General features: G+C 37.9%; 1 protein-coding gene across 2 annotated transcripts in view; it reads right to left on the minus strand.

Moving 5' to 3' along the window:
* LOC124162835 (heat shock 70 kDa protein 4) overlaps positions 1-27,000 on the minus strand; it is a 66,093-nt gene that overhangs the window by 30,174 nt on the left and 8,919 nt on the right. For both annotated transcript variants that reach the window (XM_046539502.1, XM_046539503.1), the window contains exons 2-6: positions 11,087-11,285; positions 10,880-11,002; positions 6,768-7,001; positions 2,722-2,966; positions 813-889 (exon numbers count right to left, since the gene is read on the minus strand). In XM_046539502.1, the coding sequence (XP_046395458.1) occupies positions 813-889; positions 2,722-2,966; positions 6,768-7,001; positions 10,880-11,002; positions 11,087-11,285 (878 nt within the window). The remainder of the gene's footprint in view (positions 1-812; positions 890-2,721; positions 2,967-6,767; positions 7,002-10,879; positions 11,003-11,086; positions 11,286-27,000) is intronic.

Here is a 27,000-nt window from a genome sequence, read left to right on the forward strand (position 1 = left end):
CACTTTTGGAGCTGTCAGGCAAACACAGCTTTGTGCTTAGCTTTTCAAAGTATTGGTATTGTTCCTTTTGAGATTATTACTTATCATCGTTGATTTTTGTTATGATTTTAATTTTGAATATTTCTACTAGGAATACATTTTGACTGAACATGACTTGTAATTTAATCACAATTGTTTCCGACTGCTGATTATTCTTGTTTTGTGGAGTCTTTCCCTCATCCAGTTAGTGACAGACGATCGGAGTTCCCTGTGTCTGGGGCTTACGTTACGAATCTGCAAGATTTAAACACATAACACCACGAAACGTTGAGATGTAATCCCTCCATATGGCTATGCGTTCTGATTGGCTGATATGGGGTTTCAGCGACAGAAAAAGGGACCAGATGAGCAATGAGAATCCTCATCATTGGAGTGATCACGAAAAACAATTGCCGGCGACTATCATGTACATGCGATCACTCGAAAATGACAAAAAAAAATGATAGCGTGAATCAGGCTTAACCAAATGAAGTATTTCATCTAAAGAGAAAATGAAAATACAACTCATAGCAATAAGAGAAAAAGCAAAAATACAGTGAGTAGAGTACCCTAAAGACACGAGATAATTTCTAGATTAGATTCTTTCATACACTCTTTACAGTTATTTATTATTAATAAAGGCTACAACAGGGATCTCAAATCTTACAACTTTATATCTTTTAGTTATTACACACATGGATAACATTTAAATCCAAATATTATGATTACACAAGGGCAAAAATAAATGCCTGAAAGGCAGATTTTACAACAAGCACCAATAGCTACAAACTTACTTGAGTCCTCAAGACATTTCCTCAAAGTCTTCTCCACTCTCTCAAACAGATGACTACACAAATTCTCCATATCACTCCTGCAATATAAAATATTACCCATTAAAAAATTCAAGTCAAAGAAAACACAGTACATGACACGTGGATACAAGATGAAAGATTTTTTTGAGAATTAGGTGAAAGTGAATAGATTCAAACACATGCAAAGGGTCTAGCAGGTTAAGATGGTGAAAAGTACCCCCTGATATTTATAAAAATAAAAAATATACACTTTAAGTGCATCCAAAATTTTGAGTTTCCCCCAAGTTTCAGGTCTCAACAATGGAAAATAACCCAAAAAAAAAATTGAAACACGATTTTTAGTTTTTTAACCATATCTCCAGTTTCTTTTTGGTAAAATCGTTTTCTTGATTTTAAAGTGTATATACTATTACTTTCTATCATGCTGATTTTTTATTAATTTTTGGACCAAAAACTACACATATACATAAGTTTGAAAATTTCAAAATTAAATTTAAAAAATTAGGAAACAATGGACACGCTGAAAAAAATATATGTTGGTGCACGGTATTGTCCCGCCGTATGATATTACCCCGCTTTCCCCTACGTATTTCACGCCTTTAGATTTTTACACAACGATATCTATTTTTCGAGATTAATGAAAATATAAAATTTTCAGGCGTGCAAAAACCCAAGTATGAATGCTGGGAAAAGCCCGTGTGACGTCATTCTGGTTCAGAGTGCCGCTATGTGAGGCCACCTTAGTGCGAGGCTATGAGCGCCACTACGATGCAGGCTGCTAGCAGGTAGGCTTGAATTAAATAAGGATTATTAATACCCTATCAAACGAAGGAAAATTTTCGACCATAGGCCATTTTAATAGGTGATTAGATGTTTCTCTGAGCTCTGTGTCTCATGCATGCATAGTTAATCTTAGACGATGTAAAACTTCTATCTACTCATATAGAAACTAGGTCCCTGTGACGTCACGTGGAGTGGCATCACATGGGTGCAAATCTGGCCTTTTTCAAATGCGGTTAAAATTGTCAAATGAAAAGTGAAAATTTTCAAGCGCGCGAAAACGCGACGCTTAAGTATGAATGTCGGGAAGTCTCTCCGCGTGACGTATTTCTGGTTCCCCCTCCCGCCCAGCGAGGTGACCTTGAGGCGAGGCTTAGCGCTGATACGACGCAGGCTGCTAGCGGCTAGCCTAGTACCCTGCTGACTGGTAGCGCTTGGCTTAAATAAGGATTATTAATAACTTATCAAACGAGGAAAACTTTCCGAACCTTAGCCAGTTTTAATAAGTGATTGTTAAGACATGTTTCCCTGAGCTCTGCGCCTCATGCATGCAATGGTAACCTCAGACTACGTATAACTCCTATCTACTCATATAGAAATTAGGTCCCTGTGACGTCACGTGGAGTGGCATCACATGGGTGCAAATCTGGCCTTTTTCAAATGCGGTTAAAATTGACCATTGCCATTCGTCTAAACTGGGATTTCTAAAAGAAAATAATTTGTACATTATGAATACACTAATGGTGGGTAACGAATCGCAATCAATGCCTTTCATTTTCTGTCATGAAGGAAACTACCTTATTGCGCTTCGAATGCACGTGTGCAGACAAATGAGTGGACGGTATCTGCACTTGACTCGGCCTTGAAACATGATGGAAATATCAAATTTTCTTTTAATCTACCATTCGTAGTTCTACAATCAAGTTTGAGAGATTTCTAAGGTTTCATGGCGAAATTCACGGCTTTATCCCGGTTTTTTTTCACGAAGGACAAAATTCATGGCTTATTCACGGTTTTAAGGTTTTCACAGTTGAGTTGGAACCTGTGTTTTAATCGAAAACTCATATTCTAAAAATTCTTTTGCAATTTATGCATAAAATGCATGAATTACCTTTTCATATCACCATGCACATCTTTATCATCCATAAAGCATTCAATATTCATTGGAAGTTTAGTTGAATTAGCTGACATTTGCTTCTTCAACTTTTCAACTTCAGTGGAAAGGCGGAGGTAAGCTCTTGGATTTGTTCGGGGATCTATTCTATAATGCTTTTGAAAATAATTTGAGAATTCTTCCGATAAGATTTCATCTATATTCCTTCCTCCCAAATCAGGATCTGCTGCACTTGCAAGCATCTGCAATCAAGAAATAAAGTTTCAAATACATTTCTCTTCTTCAACACTTCTATATCTTGCTCAGAAATTAACCATTATTTACACAATAAGATTATTTTCTACATTTACAAAGCACATCTCAATTTATGGATTTCATTTCAGTTCATTTATTAAATTATGAATGACTGATACAGCTGATAACTAAAAATTTTCCTTGAAAAGAAAATAAACTCAGTATTGCAGTAAGGTGGAAAATAGATTAAAATCACACCAATATCCCAACATAAAGCATCAAATGGATTCTTCAAAACATTAACAGGGATTTTAAATATATGCTAAGCTCCTAGGCCAAAGAATCAAAACCCTTCAGGTAACTGAAATCCCTAATGTATTTTAGGTTTTTAATAAGCAATTACATCATTCAATTCACAACCAAATATTTCCTTCGATCTTTTACAAATGGGAGATTATTATACTACCAAAAATACATCACATCAGCAATGCTTGCTAATCATGCCAGATATTTAATTATAAAAAACACTATCCATTAATAAATACACCAAAGGATGAAGTTCGCCATGAAAAAATATTTGACTTAGCCGGGATTCGAACCCGGATCTCCCGATTGCCGGTCAGGCGTGCTACCAGTTACCAATCGGGAGATCCGGGTTCGAATCCCGGCTAAGTCAAATATTTTTTCATGGCGAACTTCATCCTTTGGTGTATTTAACTTTGCACCCGTGCGCGTGACTGCGTACAAAGTGACTTATTCCTTCAGTGCTTTGAAGATCCATTAATAAGATTATAAATAATATTTAAACACTTCTGCATGCACATAATAAAAAATACTGTGACTGAGTAACCCTTTACAGAAAGAGGGTGCACTGTTGAAAGCTTCGACAATGCCACAAATGAATTATTTAATATACTATGTAGTAGATAACTAATCATTTGATGCTCAATCAACTAACTGCTGGATTTTACACTTTCTGCCTTTAATTAAGTCTACTTTTCCTATCTCATTTGTACCTTCCCTCATGACCTTTTTCTTACCCTACATTATTATCCCTTTCATAGCCTCCCACCAGCTTCTGTTTGCTTACTGGAAAATTTTACAGTGAAATCATTTGCGAGAGACAGCTATCACTACTGGTAGAACTGCTGCAGGGGACCAAAATTTCTGTCAAGTCATAGATGCAGTTATGTGTGAAGACATAAAAAGGATCTGTACCCCCTTGCTGGTCTCAGAAGGCCGAAATTCACCGATAGCAGTAAACTGGATGTAAAAGTACAGTTCAGCACAGTAATTATACTAATTCCAAGCAGGAAATGTATTATAACAATATATATAATAATAATTTTTCCTTCTTACCCCCTCTCCTTAAGCACAAAGATATATATCGTAGAACTCTTAGGTGCATGATGTGCTTGATAATGTAGTTGTAGCAATGAAATGAGTCTTGTTCAAATACCGTATAATCGCGTGTAAGAGGTGCACCTTTTTTCCCAGAAATTGCAGCCGAAAATGGGGGTGCACCTCTAAAGCAAATTTCTCATCTTCCTCCCCTCCCTTTCCCCTGTCGCAAGACCAAGATGAACTGAGTGGCCTTGGTTTTCTGCATGAGTCAGTCATCTAAAAAACAAGGTCAAAAACAAGCGGAAGGCAGGGGAGTTTCTCCCTTGGTGACGTATTTTTACAATGCTCCTGCTTGTTGTTTCTTACTCGTAAGCATCGCACAGTCACGTCAGTACCTCAGTTGGGAACATGGAAAAGATTGCCTGGGGTATTTTGCTCTGAAGGGCCCAGTAAATTTACTGCTACGAGTTGGCATACCGCAGCATTTAAACTGCATATAGTAATCGCTTATCAAACGTAGAGAAATGTGCAGTTTTGAAGGACAATACATGGTCAATAGTCAACATCTGTCTTGTCGAGTAATATCCATTACGCTAAGGTCCTAATTTATCGAAAATCATCTTCAAACGCTATTATAAGGGTAATTGCGATTGAAAATTATTTTGGCGTCAAAACCTGCTGTTTAGAAAATTCAAACGAGTGTGTACATTGTTGGACTATGGAGGATAGAAGAAATCTGAAATACTTATAAGTGAAGAGCGCTGAAGGAGAGGTAAATAGGAAGGAGCGCGCTCTCTCCATCTTTCACGCAACAAGGCTGAGGGCGAAAGAGAAAGGGAAGAACACGTCCGATCTGGCATGTGACGTCGTTGCCTTCAAAGCAAAGGGGCGAAGGTGCAGCAATGTGATTTACGCAGTTTGAGTTGCCTGAAGTTTCCAGTCCGCCTTGTCTTGTTTGAATGAACTCATGCTATGCTTGTTTCTTCCGAAATTGTGCTGTTTGGACTATTTTGAATGTTAGTATAGGCGTCACGTTAGATCTCTTTTTTTGCTGAACCTCGTGCATGTCATACAATCATTGAAAGCTATCGAGATATCTTCGGGCTCAGTAGGTGACTCACCTAGCATTTGACCTCCAGAAACTGGGAGAATTGAAGCTGAGAGATTGAAAAAGGTCAGTTGGTGAGACGGGCTACGGATGAAACAAGTTTCGATTATTCCCGCGTAACTTGATATTTTCCTTTGAGGCAAGTGATTTATAGTCCGTGGGGTCTTGCAAAGGAAAAAAACGTCAGAGGCATGGGCTGATGGCGGGCCAGGGGTGATTTTGTGAAATCTACGCCGTGGATATTTTCTGAGGCGCTGAGATTCCCCCGATTGTCGTCCAATCTCTTGGGATGTATCACGCTATGTGCCTGTCATGTTTTGCTCTAAAATTTTCCATGGCTGAAATTCTATTGCAATACTCCTACGAGAGGTTTAAAAAAAAATTGATTGTGAGTAGGACAAGCATCATAGGGCAACGGCATATGCGAAGAGAGGATCGGAACACTTTCTACTCCCTCTTATGGGACGTTGCATTCACAAAAGCATTGATTGAAAATTTCGGATTCAGATTCAATTTCTTTGACGATTTGGATCCGAAGTACATTAAGGTGAAGGGCATTATTTGCGGATATTTGGATCTGAGGTATCCGATCCAACCGTCCCTAGTAAGCATCGTAGGGTTAAGACTACAAGTGAATACCTACTTCTCCGAGTGCCATACATATCATGTAAATTTAGCTGAAAAACGCCGCGTGAATTATTAGTATTGAAAGTGGAAATTTTGAAGACTGACGAAAGTCCAGGCATAAGTCTGCAACACCGCGCAATAAGATAAAAAATGCCGGAAAGTTTTTTTCTCTTTAGCTCCGATGCTCAAAATAGGGGTGTACCTCTTACACGGGCTTATACGGTAAATCCAGAGGAAATATTGCTAAGTCTCATTTAAAGCTAATTCTATCACTGGTTGAACTGAGGATTCAGTTGAAAAAGAAAAAGCTCATGTAAATGTGGCTTCATTATAAAATGTAATTCGTCAACAAATAAGGCATATAATTAAATTGTCGTTAACCTACCAGTGAAAACAAAATCAAATAAATTTGAAATTTGTTAAAAAGGTATGCACTAAATCAGCTCATATCATAAGTCAAATCCATCACCTATCAGAGGCCTTCTTAAAGGGAAACTTTTTCCTCTAAATCTTGAAACTGAGAATGCCTTCCTTGTCCAACTTTAGGTAAAACTAATGGCTATTTTAACTAAGAGTAAAAACAGCCTTGAAGTTTAGATTTCCAAACAGGTTGATCCCTTATTATCTGATTATTCCCACTAATACGAGGACATGTAAATGCACTCTAGTAACATATAAACTAGCATCACTGCAGCCATATTTATTCCTAAAATGTTACAAAGAAGCATACCTTAAGCTTCCCTTTGTGGAAAGCACATGCAGACACTTGAAGTGAAGCATGACCACAGTCGACAAATATCACATTTCTGGGCTTCTCCTCAGGAGCAGGAAGGTCTTGCTTATAAATTCCATATGCTAATGCTGTAGCAGTAGTCTCATTCATTAACCTTAATACATTTAAACCAGCTATGGCGGCTGAATCCAGCACTGCCTTCCTTTCAGCATTTGTGAAAAAAGACGGCACCTGGAAAAAAATCAAATCGAATCCATCATAATCTCAACATATGTATGTATAGTAAAACAATTGTTTTGAGGTCGAGCCATCTTAATAATTCTTAAGCATCTAAAATTGTAACATACAACAAGTAGTACTCTAAACCTTTCAAATCTTTGAAGTAAGTTTGACCTTGATAAAATGACAACAATAAATGGTAGATGATTCCTTAAGTTGTGAAGTAATATTAGCCTACCATGTTCACTTAGATTTTTAAAGGTTTCTGGTGTATTTCTATCAGAATTTGAGGCTGTTCTAAAAGTGGTATTTTTGACCATGTAAATTTATTTGTTACCACATTGGCATGACTCTAAGGTCATTTTTGCTCCCAACTCCAACAGAAAGGAGCGCTTATCTTACAATTGATCGCCTAATTTTCAGATTCAATTGCAGGCTGCATAATCAATTGCGGCAGGCACATTCCAAATTATGAATACCCTATCATGCTGCCAGATAGCTTTCCAACAAAAACCTGACATTTTTAATAGTAGCACCAAAATCTAAATCATTTTATTTTCAGTTTATGATTTGGAGGGAAAAAACATTTTTTTTTGCAGCAGGCAAAAATTGGCTGGTGCCTATCAGATGTCGAGTGCACTTCTGTCATATACTGGAGTTGGTCATTTTACCATGGGTTTGATATTAGAAAGTACACTTTTTTATTTTCTCCGCACTACCACGTGTAAATAGATAGTGATTTCATAAATATGATTTCAAAACCTTAATTCCATAAAACCTTAACCACAACCGACCATGAATTAAATATTGGTTAGTAACTCTCTTATTAATTTCATTTCTTATTTTACTGAAAAAATAATCATCATGAATGCAATGCCTGCCCTTTGAATTTTTAAGAGCATTCCTCCGAAATCAGCGGATATCAAACTGAACATTACAGAAATAGACTCTGGTTTCTACTAAGCAATAAAATATCAAAAAATCTTCATTAATGAAAGAACAGCAAATAATTACATCCACTACACCATAAGTTTTGCTTTGACTGTGATGTACAGGTTGCATAATTAGTCGCACAGAACTTGCACTCCAGTATAGGCGTGGCCTCATTTAACAATTACTATGAAAGCCATAAAGGATATAGGCAATACTAACGCTTATCTTCCAGAGATTTTGGGGAAAACTAAGGAGATTATATTAGAGGGCACACAGTTGTTATACGTTAAAGTTAAATTTTATCCTTAGTGGAATTGCAAAAATAAGGGGGTTTCTTAGGACCATGATCATATTACATTCCTGCAAATATGGTATTTAATTCATACCAAGGAAGATCCCGATTGGCATCCACTATTTAAGGCATATCCAAACCAACATGATCCCTCTTTTTCTCAACTACTATGCACTAGAGAGCCTTTATATGATTTCTTTATAAAATAGTATACATGGAGTGCTGCGAAAGATTGGTATACAGCATAAATAAACCATAATCATATCTGTGATGCAATGAAGGAAAACTGGAGAACAAAATACCTAAATTACTTAGCAATCTGGTAACAAGAAGTGTTTGAGTTTCCATCTGCTAATAGACTTTACAACTGTCTTAAGCACAGAATGGAAGAGCTCTATTTAATATTGCATTCGTGAGATATCAAGGCTACATCATTATTGAAGCCCTGACAGCAAAGAATGCAAAAACTAGAAACCTATATTATAAAAGGGAGGGAAAATAAGAGATAGCCTTCTTATGATCTATTATAATGGATAATAAATATGAGGTAAAACAAGGAAAGCCTAGGGAAAAATTTTGTTAAGTTCCTAGGATGGATTAATATAAATTTTAACTGGTGAAACATCTGTCTTAACTTTAATTCCACATTGCCACCTAACTTTTAACAAGATAATACAACCATATCCATCTATAATCCTTATAATATATTTACAATGATATACCAAGCTCTACCCGGTCACTAGAGGAACAATTAAGTGTATTTCACAACCAGGGGAAAATTGTAAAACTGTCAAACAATGTATTTTATAAGTCACAAAGTTAATTGGCAGGTAATTTATTGAGCATCGCAGCTCACTTTGCCATCATAAATTTAAAACCAGATGGATATTAGGTACTCGTGCACTATTTTGACAACCACAACAAAAAAACTTTAAATCATTTTTGAAAATAAAAAAATGTGGAAAATGCTTCCAGCACTACATTCGAAAAATCACACTACCAATACTTCCTCAGATTGATCAATCAACTAATGTTTTTAAGGGGAAAAAAATCATGTGGCCACAAATTTTTGCACATTCCCAAAACAATTCACTAAAACCCCCAAGACACCTGAGGGTGAGAAGGGGTGACTTTTGTGTTAATTACTACAAAAGTGCTAAAGCTAATAAATAAGTTTTCCTGGGTATCAGACAATTACTTATACCACTTATTTTAGAATAAGTGGTACATATAAGTAATTATCTGATATCCAGGAAAACTTATTTATTAGCTTTAGCACTTTTGTAGTAATTAACACTAAAGTCACCCCTTCTCACCCTAAGGTGTCTTGGGGGTTTAGAATAAGTGATATAAGGATTGGGGATTTTAGAATAAGTGGTATAAGTAATTGTCTGATATCCAGGAAAACTTATAATGGAATACCACACAGTAAAACAAGAGTTAGTGCATTTTTAAACTAGTAAAACCACACAAAACTATGAATTCGAGCAAAACAATTTTTTTCCAAAACCCTTATTTCATCAACAAGTTAATGAGGAGTTGTAATTTAGATGTTACTAAGGATGTAAAATTAGAATCTATGAAACCTTTTACTTGATCAGTATCATTGCAACGTTTTAAGTAAATTAACTTGGAAGAAACACTAAAGGGCAAACTCAATTGAAACAAAGCATCCATCCAGAGAGGTTAGAGTATTAGACACAAACATGGGGAATTCTGGTTCAATTCCAGAAGAAAGCAAAACAATTTTTCACCGGCAGAAATTTCCCGTGTGCAAACGAGCAAGGTATACTTTTTGAAGAAAAAATAGTACAGGAAATGGAGTGGGAAAGGGAAGCGTTTAAGACCAAGGATTCAAAATAGAAATAAATCATCTCTCTTATGTCTTTCACTGCATCGAAATTATTTGGTTTGCTAGGACATTAGAGCTCTGCAAACTCTAGTTTCTTGAATTTTGAAAGCAGATGTGTACACACTGCCTTGTTGTGTTATATTTTGGATTTTTTTATAGCACCTTTACCTCTTGTCACCATAAAATTCACAGGGAAAAAGATGCCACAGGGGGAAATGCAGTTTTTTTCTAATGAGACAGTGTATCAATGACTATTTCATGGTATTTTCCCAGTAATATAATCCAATTCCCACTAATAGTTCCAATTCCTGCAGTGGGAGAATGTATTCACCAAACTTGATAATTGCGCTAGCAGAGGTATGAGTGGCCTTCGTCCAATCAACCACGGAAATTCTATCTCATCTACCATTTTTCCTCACTATCACATTGAGAGGAACCCCATTAGATGTTCCCAGCTATGAACCCTTGCTGCTCTAATTTTCCTGAAGTCACAGGCGTTCCCCTAATATTAAGTTATGATCTATGAGAAGGAAGAAAAATGGGAAAAATTACTAATGCAACAGTTACCTATTAAGAGAATTATTGATGGAAAACAATTCTAATAACCCCGGCATAAATTATCCATCCATTTATTTCCTGCCACCAGACAACACATTCCAACCAAGTCTGTCCAACTGAGGGAAAAGAATATCCTGCTACCAGAATAAAGAAAGTCACATGTAGGGGGGGCTAAGACCCACCACTCAGGGATCAGGGGTTTAAGTCGCTTAAAAAAGAAAGAGATTAGTTTTTAATAAAAAAAAAGTTACCTACCGAAATAACACAGTCATTCACTTTAGTCTTTAGAGCAGTTTCAGATGTTTCTTTAAGTTTTGTGAAGAGCATGGCCGTAATTTGCTCGGGAGAGAACACATGTTCCTCATTCAAGTAATTGACCTGGAATAGAGGAAAAACACATTACACAAAGTTGACCCAAATTTCCACACCTAAAAGAACTTTCTAACGAGTACTCAATCATACCTTTATTCCAATGCCACCATTGGGTTGCTGCACTGTTTTAAAAGGAAGATGTTTCAGCTCCTTCTGAACGAAAGGGTCATTGTACTTCCTACCTAGCAGCCTCTTAAAGCCACACACTGTGTTTTTCATGTTTGTGACCATTTGATTCCTTGCAGCCACACCCAAGATACGGTTTTTGCCACTGAAGGCCACACATGACCTGAAAGACAGAAATTCTCCATAAGAAGATTGAAACAAATACAGAAAAATATTGGGAGAAATCTATAAAAACCAATTTAAAAAAACATACTTAAATGTGTTGTAATTTCAATTAATTCAACCAATAAAAATTCACATCAAAGTCATAAGCTGAAGTCCTATTAACTATAATACAAATATAGAAGTCTTAAATGCAGAAGAGCTATTTAGGATTCAATAGAATGCATTAATGGCTCAAACAATGTTATAAATTGTGTCGACAAGCATTAGTATCTAAAGCAAATCATTAGTTTAACTTCAGTCCCTTGACTACTAATTGCTCAACTGTATCACTGATTAATTTAAATATAATTCACTAGCATTCAATAACCTGGAAAATATACCACCACAGCTGAATGTTTACCGTTTAAATACTTGAATATCTTGCAAAAAATGTAGCTACTACTCATCGTCAGAGACAGCATATGCAAAGTGGCTAAATTTCAGCAGCATGACTACAAGAAGTTCGCCTCATACAATAATTTCATAGGATTCCTGATGGATCACCACCACAGACAGCATTAATGAATTTGCCTAACTGCTTTATCTCATTTAGGTATTAAAAATAAAGTTCTGATGCTTTGCTGCCACTATGCAACCAATAACCCCATTAAAGGGGACACCATCAGAATAAAAAAATATGTAAATTCACAAAAACACTTTCCCAACATTCATAAGAAAGAGCGATTTCAATAACAGCAATACTAACAATATTAAGCGATTTCAATAACAGAAATACTAACAATTGTTGAATAGAATGGACCGCAACTTAAATGATTATTTAACTATTCACTCTACTTTTGGATGCATTTCACCTGTGTAACACGGAGAGAACATAAATGTATGTTGTCTTGTCCAATCCATTGGAAAATATCCTTTCACTTACAGAAATAAGTAAAATAGTATACATATGCTGTAAGTTTAATTTTGAAAGACACTTTCTCACACTATTCAATACTTAAATATGCTTTTTATAATAATCTGATTTGCAATATCTTTCTCCAATGTGAGACCTACAAGTTCTTATATTTACAAGAAGCGAGGCAATACAAAATGATCCTCTACAGTTAGAAACTTGTTACAAGTTTTAATTAAGACTTTGCAATATCTTTTCTTTTGACCTAATTTAATAAATATGTTATCATCAAGAAAACGCATTTTGTAACACATACAACAAAGAAATCTGTGAAAAATTCTAGCAATTTTTATTACAAACTAAATAAGAATTAGTAAGATATTTTGGAATAAAATCTAACCGCCCAAATTTTGCTTGACTGTAGCAAAAATGAGGAAATAACTTGAAAAAAAGATGACACTATTCATCTTATACTATCACAGCTACTGGTATTTTTACCGTGAATTAAATCAATTTCCGATCAGCAAAATAATAGTAAGCTACTGTGATGAACACATTTGTTAGCTTTAATACTTTTCCAAGAGTTGTTAAATGTGAAACATAACACATATTTAAACATAGTCCATCTAAACATACGTAACATCTAGGGCCATGTCAAAGGGTTTTTGGCAGCCTCAATTGCTATTCTGATAAAATAACTGAGCTACATATTTTTAAAAATTGTAGACAGTAAAAAGGTGTCATGCTTATACGCCTAAGAGTGAATAAAGAACTTCACACACAAATATTATAACGAGTTCCTTAAATTCTTAGTGTTCCCACTAAAGAGGTTCTAACTAACCACAGGCAAAATAAGTTTCATCGGGATGCATGAAAACAAAATTGTCTCAAATTGGACTTCCATCAAAAAAGAGATTTAAGCGAAACGAATAAGTATTATTTCCTTGCACTGCCACAATCCTAAAACAGATACACCACACCACCCTAAGTGGCCTGTAAAAAACCGGCAGAGATAAGAGGCATAACATAACCAGAGAAAGCGGATCCCTCATCCCATTAAACCAGACTGGCGTCACTGTCGGTTGAATATGATACAGGATGGTAGGATATATTTCCTTATATGTTATTAAATAACTATTTAGAATCAACGGGATTCTTCACTTCGCTATACATATAGTAACTGAAGCACCCAAGTTACAAATAGGGCAAGAAACGAAAAAGGGTAGTTGTATTATAGATGGTTAATGTAACCAATAAATTGATACACGATCGAAAGCGATCTGTGACTACAAGATGAAGTCGACGGGTAAAAATACAGAAAACCAAATAAAGGAAAGCGCACCCTAATGTGTCTCCCAGAATTTTCATCAGAAGGAGATTAAAAACCGGCTATAGTCAACCACCTCCGGTTTGAAAGGCCCTCGTGACGTAAAGAGCACAACAGGCTCGACCTTGAAGACTGGCGGCCAAGAGCGCCAGATATCTTTGAGGTGAAACACACCGCAAAACCTTTATCCTCGATATAGAGCTACGGAGCACTAGCTGGCGTAATCAATAGATTGCAAAGCAGGGAACACGGACGTAGAGTAAAAAGGAACTACAACTCGCTTAACAAGGGAGGAAGAAAAATCACTTAATCTTTTTTTGCGTAATCTATAATCATACTCATAGTAACCGAAATGAAAATGCGTGATACGTATTTGCATGCCCTTGATTTTAAATGCGTGAAATTAAATGTAATCGAAAATAACTTTGTTGATAAACAAGTCCTTAAGCGGGAATGAGGCCATTGTGCCATTTGCTTATTTGATCAGCCTGGAGACATCAGGATTTCCGCTTAGCGGGGATCCGTCACGCTAAGCATCTACTGCCGTTCCACGAGAGAGGATAAGACAGGGTCACAGATAGATACGAGATAAACTCTTGAGAAAGAACTGGAAGGCTTTGGTTATCTCCTATTTGCTAATTGCTTTTCGATCTGGTTTTTGTCATATTTTGATAGGAGGTTTAGAGCTATTATTTCGACAACACAATTGATGTGAAACGGGACTGGTCTTCCGCAGACATTTTCATCGATGTTTAGGATAAAATACGGAAGAATGAAATGATACATAGATAAGCAGATTTCCTGGAGCATTTCATTAATATTTCCATCTAATAAATATAGTAAGACCCTTTCAGACCGTAAGTTTCCTTTCATATAACTAGTTCTCTTAAAACAAATATCGACTACCGATTTCAAAATTTCCGATGCATTTTATTTGCTTGGAAACGGACCAAGACAAGGGTCATCCAAGGAACCTTTAAAGCAAGATATAATCGATCCCGTAAGTATAATGAAAAAAAAAACGGTAGAGCAAAACGCAACGACGACCAACCTAGATTAAATAAAAATTGACCTTGAGATGATGACGCAAGGAAATATGGAACAGACGGTTGAGACAAGTTCAATGACAGCAAACATGAATGTCAGTCAAAAAACAATGCCCTTTCCGATACCGACATACAAGAGAGGAGAATGAAGAGCGACTACGTGGTCGTCCTAAGAACTAACAGCCTACAGTTCCGCATTCCTGCTATTTTCGCAACCGTTCGAATTCTTCTTCACTTTTCCATTAATTTTTACAAAAAATACAATTCAATTTGTGAAAGCAACTACTTACCACGTAAGAATTAACGGAAAAAAAAATTCAGTACACTTTCAGGAAATCGGGTCATAAGCCCATTCATTGAACCAAAATCCAATAAATCCCAATCCAAACAAGACTCGCCTAATTTATGCTGTACGCTGACTAGATGCATCCAGAATTTCTGACCAATTTCCGAATGTCATATGGTAGGTGCCAAAACTAAATTTACTCTCACCCCTCCGATATGAGAGGATTCATTTATTACATGCTTTCCATCATAACGGAAGACTCCCGGAAAAGAACTCGAATAGGAGGAACGTTAATAAAAGAATGCTATGAGTATGGGGAAGAAAACTGGCAAAGTCACATTTAGAAGTAGCATTTTGTTTTTAAGGTGCCTCGACAACTAAGGTCATTTGCACCATGGCAAAGTCACGCTTAAGATTAGGAGCCAAAAATAAGAAGAAACGAAAAATCTCAAGAAATGAGAATTCAAACTTCAGATAGAAGTTGATAAAAGAGAAGGAACAACTAGGGCTGCTATTCGAAGCATTGGGAAAAAAGAAGAGACCAAAGTGTCATCAGTCACTCGATGCATATACCACATGAAGTTTGAAAACCAGTTAATTGCCGAAAAACAATATTTGCCTAAGGAATATTTGGCTTACACCGGTTGAAAAGAAAATCAATTTTTCTCAATCTCTCTCGGTCCCATGTTTTCACATGCTCCAAGATACACAATCACAAATCGAAACAAGTATTTCATTGCATTAATTTATTACAAAGGGAGTCTAGAAGAAACCAATAATTTCGCACTCAAAGAATCGTCAATGAAAAAAACCACGGATTAACAAGTAACCACTCCTAAAGGCTCAAAAAATAAAGGGAAAACATAAATGCCTGTGCGCTCCATTCAAATTTTAGGATAGAATACCACTTTCACCGAAAACACGAAGGCTTTGATGAATTATGGTAGTGAATCATTCAGACTCGACAAGCACTCGACGGAGAGAGAAATATGAAAAATAAGCATCCACCATCCCGAAAGTGACAGCAGAATCCTAGCTGCGAGCGAGTCATCAATTCCATATTAAGCAGGAATCGCCCTTACGACGACAAGCGACGAGCGAGCCAAGTGGGTCCTTATAAGGACCGTTCCTCCCAGCCTACTTTCAACCCGGACAAAATAAATGCTATGTGAGAGGGAGGGATGACCGCCCCCGCGTAAAAATCTCCCGTGACACCGCGGACAGCGTGGATATGAAGAGGCGGCGGGGAGAAACGAAAGTGGGAAATATATATACACAAGGAGAGCGAGGCGCAGGACTGCCGCCCGAGTGGTTCGCGCAGGAATGGAGTGAATCACGGCCGGTTGCGTCACCGGCAGCCCCTCCCACCCGACGGCGAATCTGCTCCTGCGGGAGACGCAGACCTCTCTGGATAAGGGAGAGAAGCGAGATCACGCTAGACGCAGCCAGATGATGATGATACGCTAAAACTGCCGAGGATCTTTAAACGCAGTGCGCCACTTCCAAAGCCGCATACTACGTGAAGTTGCGGTTGCGTCGAGGTTGCGAGTCGAACACATGGCTCATGCCTGTGGCTCGACACAAAATATTCTGGGCAGCATTGCGTATGAACGATGGCGAATTTTTTCACAAAAGCATACCACCAAGTTAAAGTTAATTCCTCACATGAATAAATTGAACACCATAACTTAAATTTTTACACGACATGGAAGATATTCTGGGTAAAATTATTTATTACGACAGTTTGCAAAACATCAAAAAGCCAATCCACCACCAGGGTATGTGGCACGGGGTGTTCCCGCACCAGGCATGCAGCATTTATCCTAGCCTTAATCGGATACGAGTTCGTTCGCCTGACAGACAAAGCACTCAGGACAACGACACGCGTTCAGACCGGGAATTAAGATAATGCAACGAACATGCTATCATGGCAATAAAACTACGAGTTAGTAATTACTAATAGAAAAACAAAAATTTTGCGTAAAAGGTGATTCAGGCATGAGTTTTAACATGCCAAAAAGTTCAATCATATAGTGATTGAACTTTTTGGCACTTCCGGCCCGCGGGGCGATTCGGAACTAGGAATGTGGCCCTCGTGGCCTATGAAATTGGAGACCCCTGATTTAATCTATTTATGAGTTCTATCGCTGCCGTTATAATCTCTTATTGGTCGTGGAAAAAAGACATTCTGAATCCGTATGTACATTCTACATCCGTTTGTACCGAATGTACATTCAATAACTTCGATCGAAAAATATGATTCGCTTGGGGAGTCGAAAATCCATTACAAAACATTTGTTAAAATTTAACTCTAATTTCCAACTATCACACCAATCGTTTAAAGCACTGGGATCTCTATTTAGCGCAATTCCGTCGGACTCGAAGTTTATATTCCTGTGAAGCACCTTATTATTAAATTTTACTAGATGAAACGTTAGTGATATCAGCAACACACAAAAGCAATAACAGGTGACCAATAACACCTCCGTGGGTTACACCGGATGTGACCTCCGCCGTATCTAAACAAACACGATCTAGAACTAACCTTTGCTCGCGTTTGTTTAAGAGCTCCTCACCCCAACATATGATATCGGGATGTATTTCATACGCTTCTAGCGTAACTGAAACTATCGCTCGCGGAACTTCAACGAAAGCTTTTTCTTTAAATCTAAAAATATCCCTACTACTTGAACGTGCCTTCTCCAGAAGAAAGAATGTCATGTAGAAGGAGGGCTAGCTGAATCTCACACTACCTACCTTTTCGGAATCAATGCTGACTTCACTCAACAAGCCTTTGCTATCTAAATGCCTCATTTCTAAGGTTAAGACTGATCTACTATTTTGCATAAGATAGGTGTGAGGGATATGCGCCTAAAGTTACTAGAATCATGCTAGTCACTACTCTAAGATACAGGTTAAAGATAGGAGAGGCGGGTTATCAAGAATGACAGAAGAAAACCATTTAGTTTCTGGCCTGGAGAATGTAAATGGATACTGCGCGTAAATATGTGACGGCAATTCCAAAATGTCTTCGCTATTAGACGAGGCGATTTTGCGACCGCAGTCGAAGGAAAAAATTCGACCAAAACAAGACCGAATGACTCACCAGTCAAGGTTGAGCTCCCACCTGTCCCGGAACAAGAGCAAAAAGGCATACGTCGAAGAACGGCGACTCATTGAACGCCTCAAGAATACGCTTATCGTGCCTTACCCCGTAAGCGAGCGACAAGAGTATTTTATGTGTTCATGAATTAGGCAATACTTCTCCTTTTTCACCTTTATACGAAAAACCATGACTTTACGTAGTATTCGCCGAAGAAAATAACTGTTCATTCGGGAAATTAGTGAAGTAAAAAATCTAACTAAAATACTGATTAAAAAACATTATAAAATCGCTTTCCGGATAAGGAATCGCATTACATAGAGTATACATTACTGCTATACACCGCTTCTTATTCATACAAACAGTCACTGTAGGGAAAATGGCAGTCCATCGAGGAAGTACACTAAAAAAAAACAACGGAAGTAAAAAATATGCAGACGGAAGAAGAAAAAACTATTTAAGTAATTCCTTAATGGATCTATTTGTAGGAAATATAGCTAACAACACTATTGAATGAACACAACACATGAATCAGGTGTGCGGCTGGAGATTTACAAAAGAAGAGGGAATTCGGAGAAAAAGAGAAGATCGGCGGATACCAAAGAAATCTCAAACACTTGGCAACGATAAACAGACAAAAGCTATAGTAACTCTGATCTTGTCAACTGTCAAAGATATATCTAAAAAGCCACAACCAGTCAAATGAGGCCCATTACACTAAGTACACATCCAAGCATGGACGGTGGGTCAGTTTATCAACCATACACGAAATTAGTTACCAATTGATTTAATAACGATAATTACAGATTCGAGAGAATCGTGAATAATAACAAAATTCACTACAGCGGAACGGCGACTTCTGCAGTAATATCGCTGGCCCAGAAGGTACAGCAAAAATAACCGCTTGGCACCATCATTCTCCGCGGATGCGTGTGAACCCGCTGCAAAATCGTACTAATGCAGATGTGGGAAATTAAAGGGGAAAAAAGGGGAAATATACGAAGAACTTTCACCAATTTAAAAAGCAAAGACATGCCGGCAGAAGCAAAGAAACAATAAAAATAATACGAAAAAACAGCACGAAGCACGTTCAAAGAACATGGCATACGAAATAGATACCAATCAGGAAAACTTTAAGAAGCCCATCTAATAAGTTAGGCATTTAAGTCATACAAACAAATATTAGATGCGCACTGGAATTAACAAGTAACAAGGACTGGTCTATCAATATGAAAAAACTTCATGGGCATATATAAATGCAGATAAGCAAAGAGAGAACTGTACATCACAGACACTAATGCAGGACTCGATGAAGAATAAAAAACACAGCGCGATCGGGGAGAATTGCCATAACTTAAGAAACATCCAAAACCAACGTCAGAATCATAACAAAGAATATTTGATGCTATATAGCTACGCCAAAAAACAAGTACCAACACACAATTAGGAAAAACGCACTGAATATACGGCGAAACTATAAATTCACACTTTCGTTATCAGGGAGATCATAGCTGGAACTCGCCAAAAATAGATTTCCGCGAGAAGAGATCGGCACCCTAGCTTCAAAAATGCCTTCCCAGGGTGACACTTCAACATGCCTTCCACGAATTGGAACTATCTCATACACACCATATCCTTGGCACGCAACAAAAAAATCAACATACCATAGATAACGAGCGGGTTAAAACATTTACTGGGAAAAATATGGAAACACGCATTGCTTATAATGCCAACTACGCACATAATAAGTTCCGAAAACAAGCAAGTAAAGACCATGTTGCTCTTTCGCAAAGAAACCCTATGACAACAGTCCATATGAATATTTGAAGATGTGATGTATTTCAGCGCTCAATGCATCACTATTTCATTTGATAGGGTGAATATAAAGAACTATTTCTCGGTTAGAAAAAGTTCCTTGCGTGCAAGAAGTACAATCAATTTCGAAGAACAACCCATTATCCGTCTGGCATTCGATCGATCCTAACGGAAAATGGGACATAAGAGAGATATCCTGCAGATACGCAATATCACGATAAACGACGCCTGCGTCTTTGGCATGTGAGCGCGAAACATATCCGCACACCTATATTGAATGTGAAATATCGCAAGTCGACTACACTTATTTAATCAAATATTTTTCGCTATATTACAAAAAAGTTAAAAATACTGCGCCTATATACATGTGAATGTGTTAAAAAGCTGTTAAACAAAAAATGAGACCCTCGGCTCCTTACAATCAGCCTTGCTCCAGCCATCAGCAAGTTCACTTTTGCATACCTACACAGAAAAGTAAGTCTGCAATAGTATGTATCGTCACGTACCTGTAAAAAAGGCCCTACAATTTAAAGTAGCGGGATCGTTACGTACGCAGTACAGGTCTCAGGGTTTACCTTGTACAAGCCTCCTAAGGATACAATGGATGAAATCAAAAATGTACACCCTGGCGACTTGTGAAAAGATAATTTAAGAATAAACACCGAAGCCTGCCCATAGGAAACATAGCCATAAAGAAAAGCAAAATAATAAAAAATAGCCTAATAACGAAGTCTCCTTGAACCACCAACGCCATGATAAAGCGTTTACGCTGAAGGATAGGTAATTTCTCATGAACATGCAATCCCATTCTTGGGCAACATATGCAACGTCAATCCATTCCCAAATACTAACTATAATTCTTCTGCAGCAGATCTTGTATGAGAGGGGACAAAATGCCACACCGTGAGCTACTCCTGGATTGATGCAACAGTTTACGTACACATATTTAGAGCCATTAGCCCCATTTCTGCTGGAATCGCCGCGAAGGTGAGCGCTAAGCAGTGACGATTGCAACACAAACCGGGGTACATACTGGACGACGCGTGCCGTGAATTGGCATTGCTTGGTGTTGCGTAAAAAATATGAAATACATGAGTCACATATTAAAATTAATACAAAGACAATTGGAAGCACTGATTATAATACACAATAAATATAAACGAGAAAGCCATTCATTCCGTATCTTTAGGGACACTTAAATTAATAAAAAAGGACAGCAATCGCCGCGAGCCGCACTAAGCCCACATTTTATTCTAAATAAGACTATAGTCTCACCCGATGAGATAAATGGCGACAGGGGAGCTAAATTAACTAGAATACGTAACTTATTTAAATACTAGGAGCAACTAAAGCGAAACCTGGAAATCGGCGTGGCACGTACTTATGAGGCTCGCAAAATAACTGCTACCAAGCTTCGTCGCGTATAATTAGTATAAATTCAAATTATCTAATTACATACTCTTCATAGTTGCATGATCCTAGAGCTGAGGAAGAGAATGGTGAAATGCTGAGTGGAGAGTTGTGTTAAAAGGGTGCGAAACGTGGACCTTGGGAAGAAGAGATAGGGATAGGATCAACGCTTTTGAGATGAAAGTGTGGAGAAGGCTAGAGAGGGATGTGGGTGGATAAAGTGAGGAATTACAATGTGCTGGAAAGAAAATTATTATTAAGAAATGCATTAAAGAGAAAGGGGAATTGGATCGAGCACATTTTAAGAGAGGGAATTTTAAATACAGCAGTCGAGGGAACAGTGGAAGGAGAAACGATAGGAGGAAGAAGGCTGCAGTTGACAGACGCATTGAGAATGGGGAGAGGGCATAAGGAAACCCTTGGACAGGAGGAAGTGCGACTTGGGTGTTTGGGACCTGCAAGTGAAAGGCAGTAAACCAGCTGATGATGATGATACTCTTCATGCGAATAGAAAATATCTTTCAAATAGATTTCCATACAAAAAACTGAGGGCAGCCGAGGCTCGAACTTGGATAACAAAAAGAGGGAACCGTACTCGGTTAGAATAAAGTCGTTCGCCAATTTAACTTTATTATCGATTATGATAAAGTATTAAAAAATAAAGAGTCCCAAATTTTTTCTTACTATTCGATCACCCATTTTTCGAGCTATTCGCGATGAAAAATAGACAGTAGCAACTCTCATGCAAGTTAAAGAGAAGAAAAATCAACGGACTTATCCTTTTGGAGATAAGCTCATAAAGCCATGAACTCAAACCGCTGGAGGTGATCCCCTCTCCGGTACCCGTCGGAATAGGGTAGTTTCCTTCATCAAAGAAACCGAAAGGCATTGATTGCGATTTGTTACCCACCATTACTGTATTCATAATATACAAATTATTTCGTTTTAGAAATACCGGTTTAGACGAATGGCAATGGTCCATTTTTATCCTCATTTGAAAAGGGCCAGATTGGCGCCCTTGCGATGCCACTCCACGTGACGTCACAAGGACCTAGTTTCTATAGGAGAAGATAGGAGTTATTCATCGTCTGAGATTACCAATGCATGCGTGAGGCGCAGAGCTCAGGGAAATATGTCTTAATAATCACCTATTAAAACTGGCTAAGGTCGGAAAGTTTTCTTCGTTTGATAAGGTATTAATAAACCTTTTTTCAGCCAAGCGCTACCATCCAGCAGGGTACTCAGCTACCCGCTAGCATCCTGCGTCCTATCAGCGCTCAGAGCCTCGATCAAGGTCACCTCACAAGGCGGGAGGGGGAACCAGAAATACGTCACACGGAGAGATTTCCTTACCCGTCGCGTTTGCGCGCGCTTGAAAATTTTCACTTTTCATTTAATCGCGAAAAATAGATATCGTCATTTAAAAATCTAAAAGCGTGAAATACGTACTCCAGGAGTAATAATCTTCCGATATAGGCAATAAAAAATAATAGGAAACCACCCTATTGTGCATGGACCGCGTGTTATTCGCTCCTGTGTACCATTAGGTAAATTACTCAATCCCTGAATTAAAGATTATCCCTTAACGAGTAAACGAGTCATATCTCTAACGACGACACCAACTGATGAAAAGCGGGTAGACAACTAACGCGCTTTCTGTATGCATGAGAGCGAACGTCTGAATAGGGACGAGTTTTTTGTTCGTCGTAACATATCATTCCCTTCCATCTAGCGAATTCCATACTTGCGATTTCGGGTCTGAGTGAATGACATCATTATCGGTGCAGATGCATAACTGTCACAACTCCACCCTGGCGACCCGCAACCTACTAATTAACGGCCTATGGCCAATCGACAAAACCAATCAAGTTTCTGGTTTCTTATAATATACATGCAAATACAAACATTTACATTCAAAATTATACCAGGGAAGATAAGGAACGATGATTTAAAACAGAGGGGCTCCATTTCTGCATTCAAATATAAATTATACATGGCTCTGCTAAATGTGGGGCAAAATCTAACTCTGCTTAGAAAAATAAACTCTGTATGATATGTATGTTGCTAAGTTAAAATCCTTGTTTCTTTGCCATCTCGTCAGTATTTTTGTATCATATTACTACTCATCATTATTGTGTCTGTTTGATTTTTCAGGTACCTAATAAACTTTCTGATGACCTAATCTTTGTGAAATGTGTTTTGCTCCATGGCTGATACAAAGATCATAAATTAATGATTATATTCAATTCACTCGTGAGGCCTAAAGCGATCATTTTAGAATAGTAGGTGTGGGAAATATTTTGTGCATGGGGTTCATATGCTCCAATAAGGGTTAAAAATATCGCACACCTATTATATAGAGTTTAAAATATCTATTATATACTCAAAGTAATATCTATTTATATGGTACTTGCTCCCTGAGGACTCGAAAGATGTATAACCTATTAAATTATTAACTAATAATGATTGGTTGGGATTTGTTCGGATTGGTTCCATGGCATTGTCCATGTTTAACGGACATTGTCATTATCTCGTTCTCTGGTCACTCCCGATTCTCCAGTTCTCTGATCCCATACTTTAGGCATACCAAATGGTAATGCCTTGGCCCTGAAATGCTTTAAGAACCACATATCCCTGGTGGGCATTGGTTGTGTGATCGCCTGTCACGAACCATTATTGAGAGTGATACCTCTATTACTGTGGTCTGGGTGGTGCAAGTAGTTGAATGCCAATCAATGTGCAAGGTTTTTAGGTTTGGTAATACATACTTCAGGTTCTAGGTGTAAGTTTAATGTTAAGCTCCCCCCTGGTATGGCCTTTGGCTTATGGAATTGCCGACCCAACGACAGAAGGGTTCATTTATTATCTGGAATATTTCCACCACGGCAGAGTTCTTACTGGAAACAAGTCTCCAGTAGCCTAACCTGATGACATCTTGTCATTAGTGTTCCACTCAGTAGCCCACCTGTGTACCATGAAAAGGTAAAATGAAAAAAATTGTACATAAACTAAGTTCAGCTCGCTTTGGCTTGATTAGTAAACTTGCCCTTCCTCATCTTTTCCAAGTGACAGGTTATTTTATATGAAGGCAAATGGTTAACGTTAGTATTAGCAGGTAGGGTTATGTGACATGTCGGCAGTCAATTTTTCGTTGAGGGAACCCATCCCTGTGTGCAATTTTTTAAAACTGGAACTATTCCATTTGTCTACCACAATCGGCTTGGTTAATATGAATTGGTAGACATCTGCTGGAAATAAGCGCAAAGACAGCCAAAAGGTTAGTATACAACTTGAAGAGAAGTAACAGAAGAGTTGAATGAAATCTGTTATTTGGGAAACAATAGTATGTAATCGAAGGAGCAAGAAAGAAATTTAGAAGGACGTGAAAGAGAAAAAATACGTAGGTGTAAAAATATTGGCTAATAGGAGAATTGAGTGGAGAGCTGCGTCACATTATTCTTAAGGTTGTTCACCATTGGTGGTAATGATCCAGACGAGTGGTGTGGTGGCTTCCCACCCTGTGGGTTCGAATTCAAAATCTCGGCGATGTTAGATATTAGTAAGAAACCGCCCTATTTCTGCTTGAATGCTTTGTGGTGGGCACTTCAGAAGTTGAGCTCTCAAGGCATCGGATTGGGCTTTGACCCGGCGTCCCCTTGGTGAGTTTCTTTTCCCTCCAACCTTCCTTCCATTCTCTTACGGCGCAAATGACCTCAAATTTTGGTTGCCTCCTCCAAATACCATGCCGTGCGATACATATTCGGGTTCTTGACAAAGAAGTGATCTCCAAACTGGCATATGGAAGATGGTCAGTCTTTGCGAATTTAATTGCTTGAGAATTTGTTATTAATTTATCATAGCAATTGTCGAAAACGATGGAGAGGACGGTCTCGTTATTTTTCTGTCGCGATCAACCAACCCTCTTGATTTTACCCAATAAGGACTGTTTTAATAACCCAGTTAGTAATATAAAGCCAATAAGTAGTCTGTTTAAGGTCAGAGTTATCAACCTGTAGCTGTAATTATCCGGTAATGGATGATCACATTGCGATGTATCACGGTAATTTTCCCCATAACAAACCATCTATCGCACTATCGCATTCTTTACCCAGATTCTCTTCCCGTCAACCTGTCATATTTATTTACTTAGGCCCAGCGTATCACCCCTTCCTTGATCAAAAGTTCTCGTTCGCGGAAGGTTCTTGAAGTTCAGTGGTTCCAGAACTTCCTAGGAGGCTCGCAAATACATCTTGTTTTATTAAAGTTGCATTGTTTTTGTGGAGTACTAAAAATTCTATCGTCGATTGCTCTGTAGTTGGTTCTTCAACCCTGTCGTGTACAACTGGCATCTGAGCCCGGCATACGCGTGTCCGTGGTTTTTTTAGTGGCTCTCATTTTTTGTCACTGGGGGTGTTCCGCTGGACTGAAGTAAGATAAATTTGACAGGCGAACGGGACGCGAATCTGGGTTGTATGCCATAGATATGTCATTTATTTTTGTCATGGAATAATCCTAATTCTGGGGACATCACGTTAGATGTTATCCTTTGCATAGTGGTTGCTGCTCCTTGGTTTAAAATGAATTTGACTCTGACCCCTTAATAATTAAGCAGAGTGTTTAAGTATGCTTATGCTATCCATCTCTTTTCTGTAACTTAGGTTCTTCTTTGGTATCATGTAAACGCTACATCTTCATTTGTTTTTTTTCTGTTTGCTTCTTTCTTGAGCCTTACGTTAAGCTGCAAGCGGTCTGAGGTCACAGTTATCTGGTCTGATATTCTTGTGAACGTAAAGTGTAATACCGGTCAAGCTTTCTCGATCCCGTATCATCATCTGACATTCTGAGAATAAGATATCAATGCTCCTGGGCTCACCATGATTTTCCTGTGTACACGATAAGGCTGCATCGAGTGAGGGCACAGCCGAGCGGATTGGACGGGTTCAAAACCCCATTCCTCGAAATGTATGATAAGGTTATTAGTTATCGCCCTCCCCGTAGCGGATATTCTAGTTACGATGCTGTTAAGTGGCTTCGGCATTTATATAGAATGATTTTTCGGGCGTCCTGTTGTAAGTTACGGATATTTTGCTTTGCCGCATTTTATCGATTAATTTATTTGTGGATATTAGGTCAATGTTGTAAGTAACGCTTCCATGCGTTCAAGTTGTACTTTCCAGCTTTTTTCATTGTTTAAATGTATAAAATCATTTACACTTAGTGTGTTGTTTTGTGTGTGCACAATACCTTGGTGGAGAATGTAATGCCTCGATGTAGTTTTCAGGGATGTGTTAACAGGAATTGTTTGGAGGACTCTACATTATGTTCTTGACCGTAGTATTTACAAGTGAGATGTCATCAACATTTTTCGGGTGGGTCATTCCATGTCAACTCAACCAGGGTCCCACTCCCACCATCTCAGATTTTGATCATTTTTCCCCTGTTAGTTTCAACCTTGGTGTAGAAAAATCTAAAACATTAAAGACCCATTGGACATATTTTCCAAGATATGAGTGTTTGAAGTAAATGAGGCGCACACAAAAATTCTGCGCACCAGTCAAATTATACAAAAACATTCGTGCCCCTGTAAAACATAAACCATACGAGCAAAGCTAGTAAAATTTTTATAGGCTATAAATATACTGCTATAGTTTTAAAAAATGTTATCAAAACGATTTTCACTTGAGAACTTTGTTTTCTATAAATGTTCAAAAATTGCACTTTTGACAAATTTCGACAAAAAAGTGACATTTTCAAACATATTTAAAAATCACATATATCACATGAAAGCCATAAAAATCTCTGTAAGCATGGTAAAGACCACCAACTTTAAAATA

This window comes from Ischnura elegans, chromosome 7 (genome assembly GCF_921293095.1).
Source record: "Ischnura elegans chromosome 7, ioIscEleg1.1, whole genome shotgun sequence".
Taxonomy (NCBI): Eukaryota; Metazoa; Arthropoda; class Insecta; order Odonata; family Coenagrionidae; genus Ischnura; species Ischnura elegans.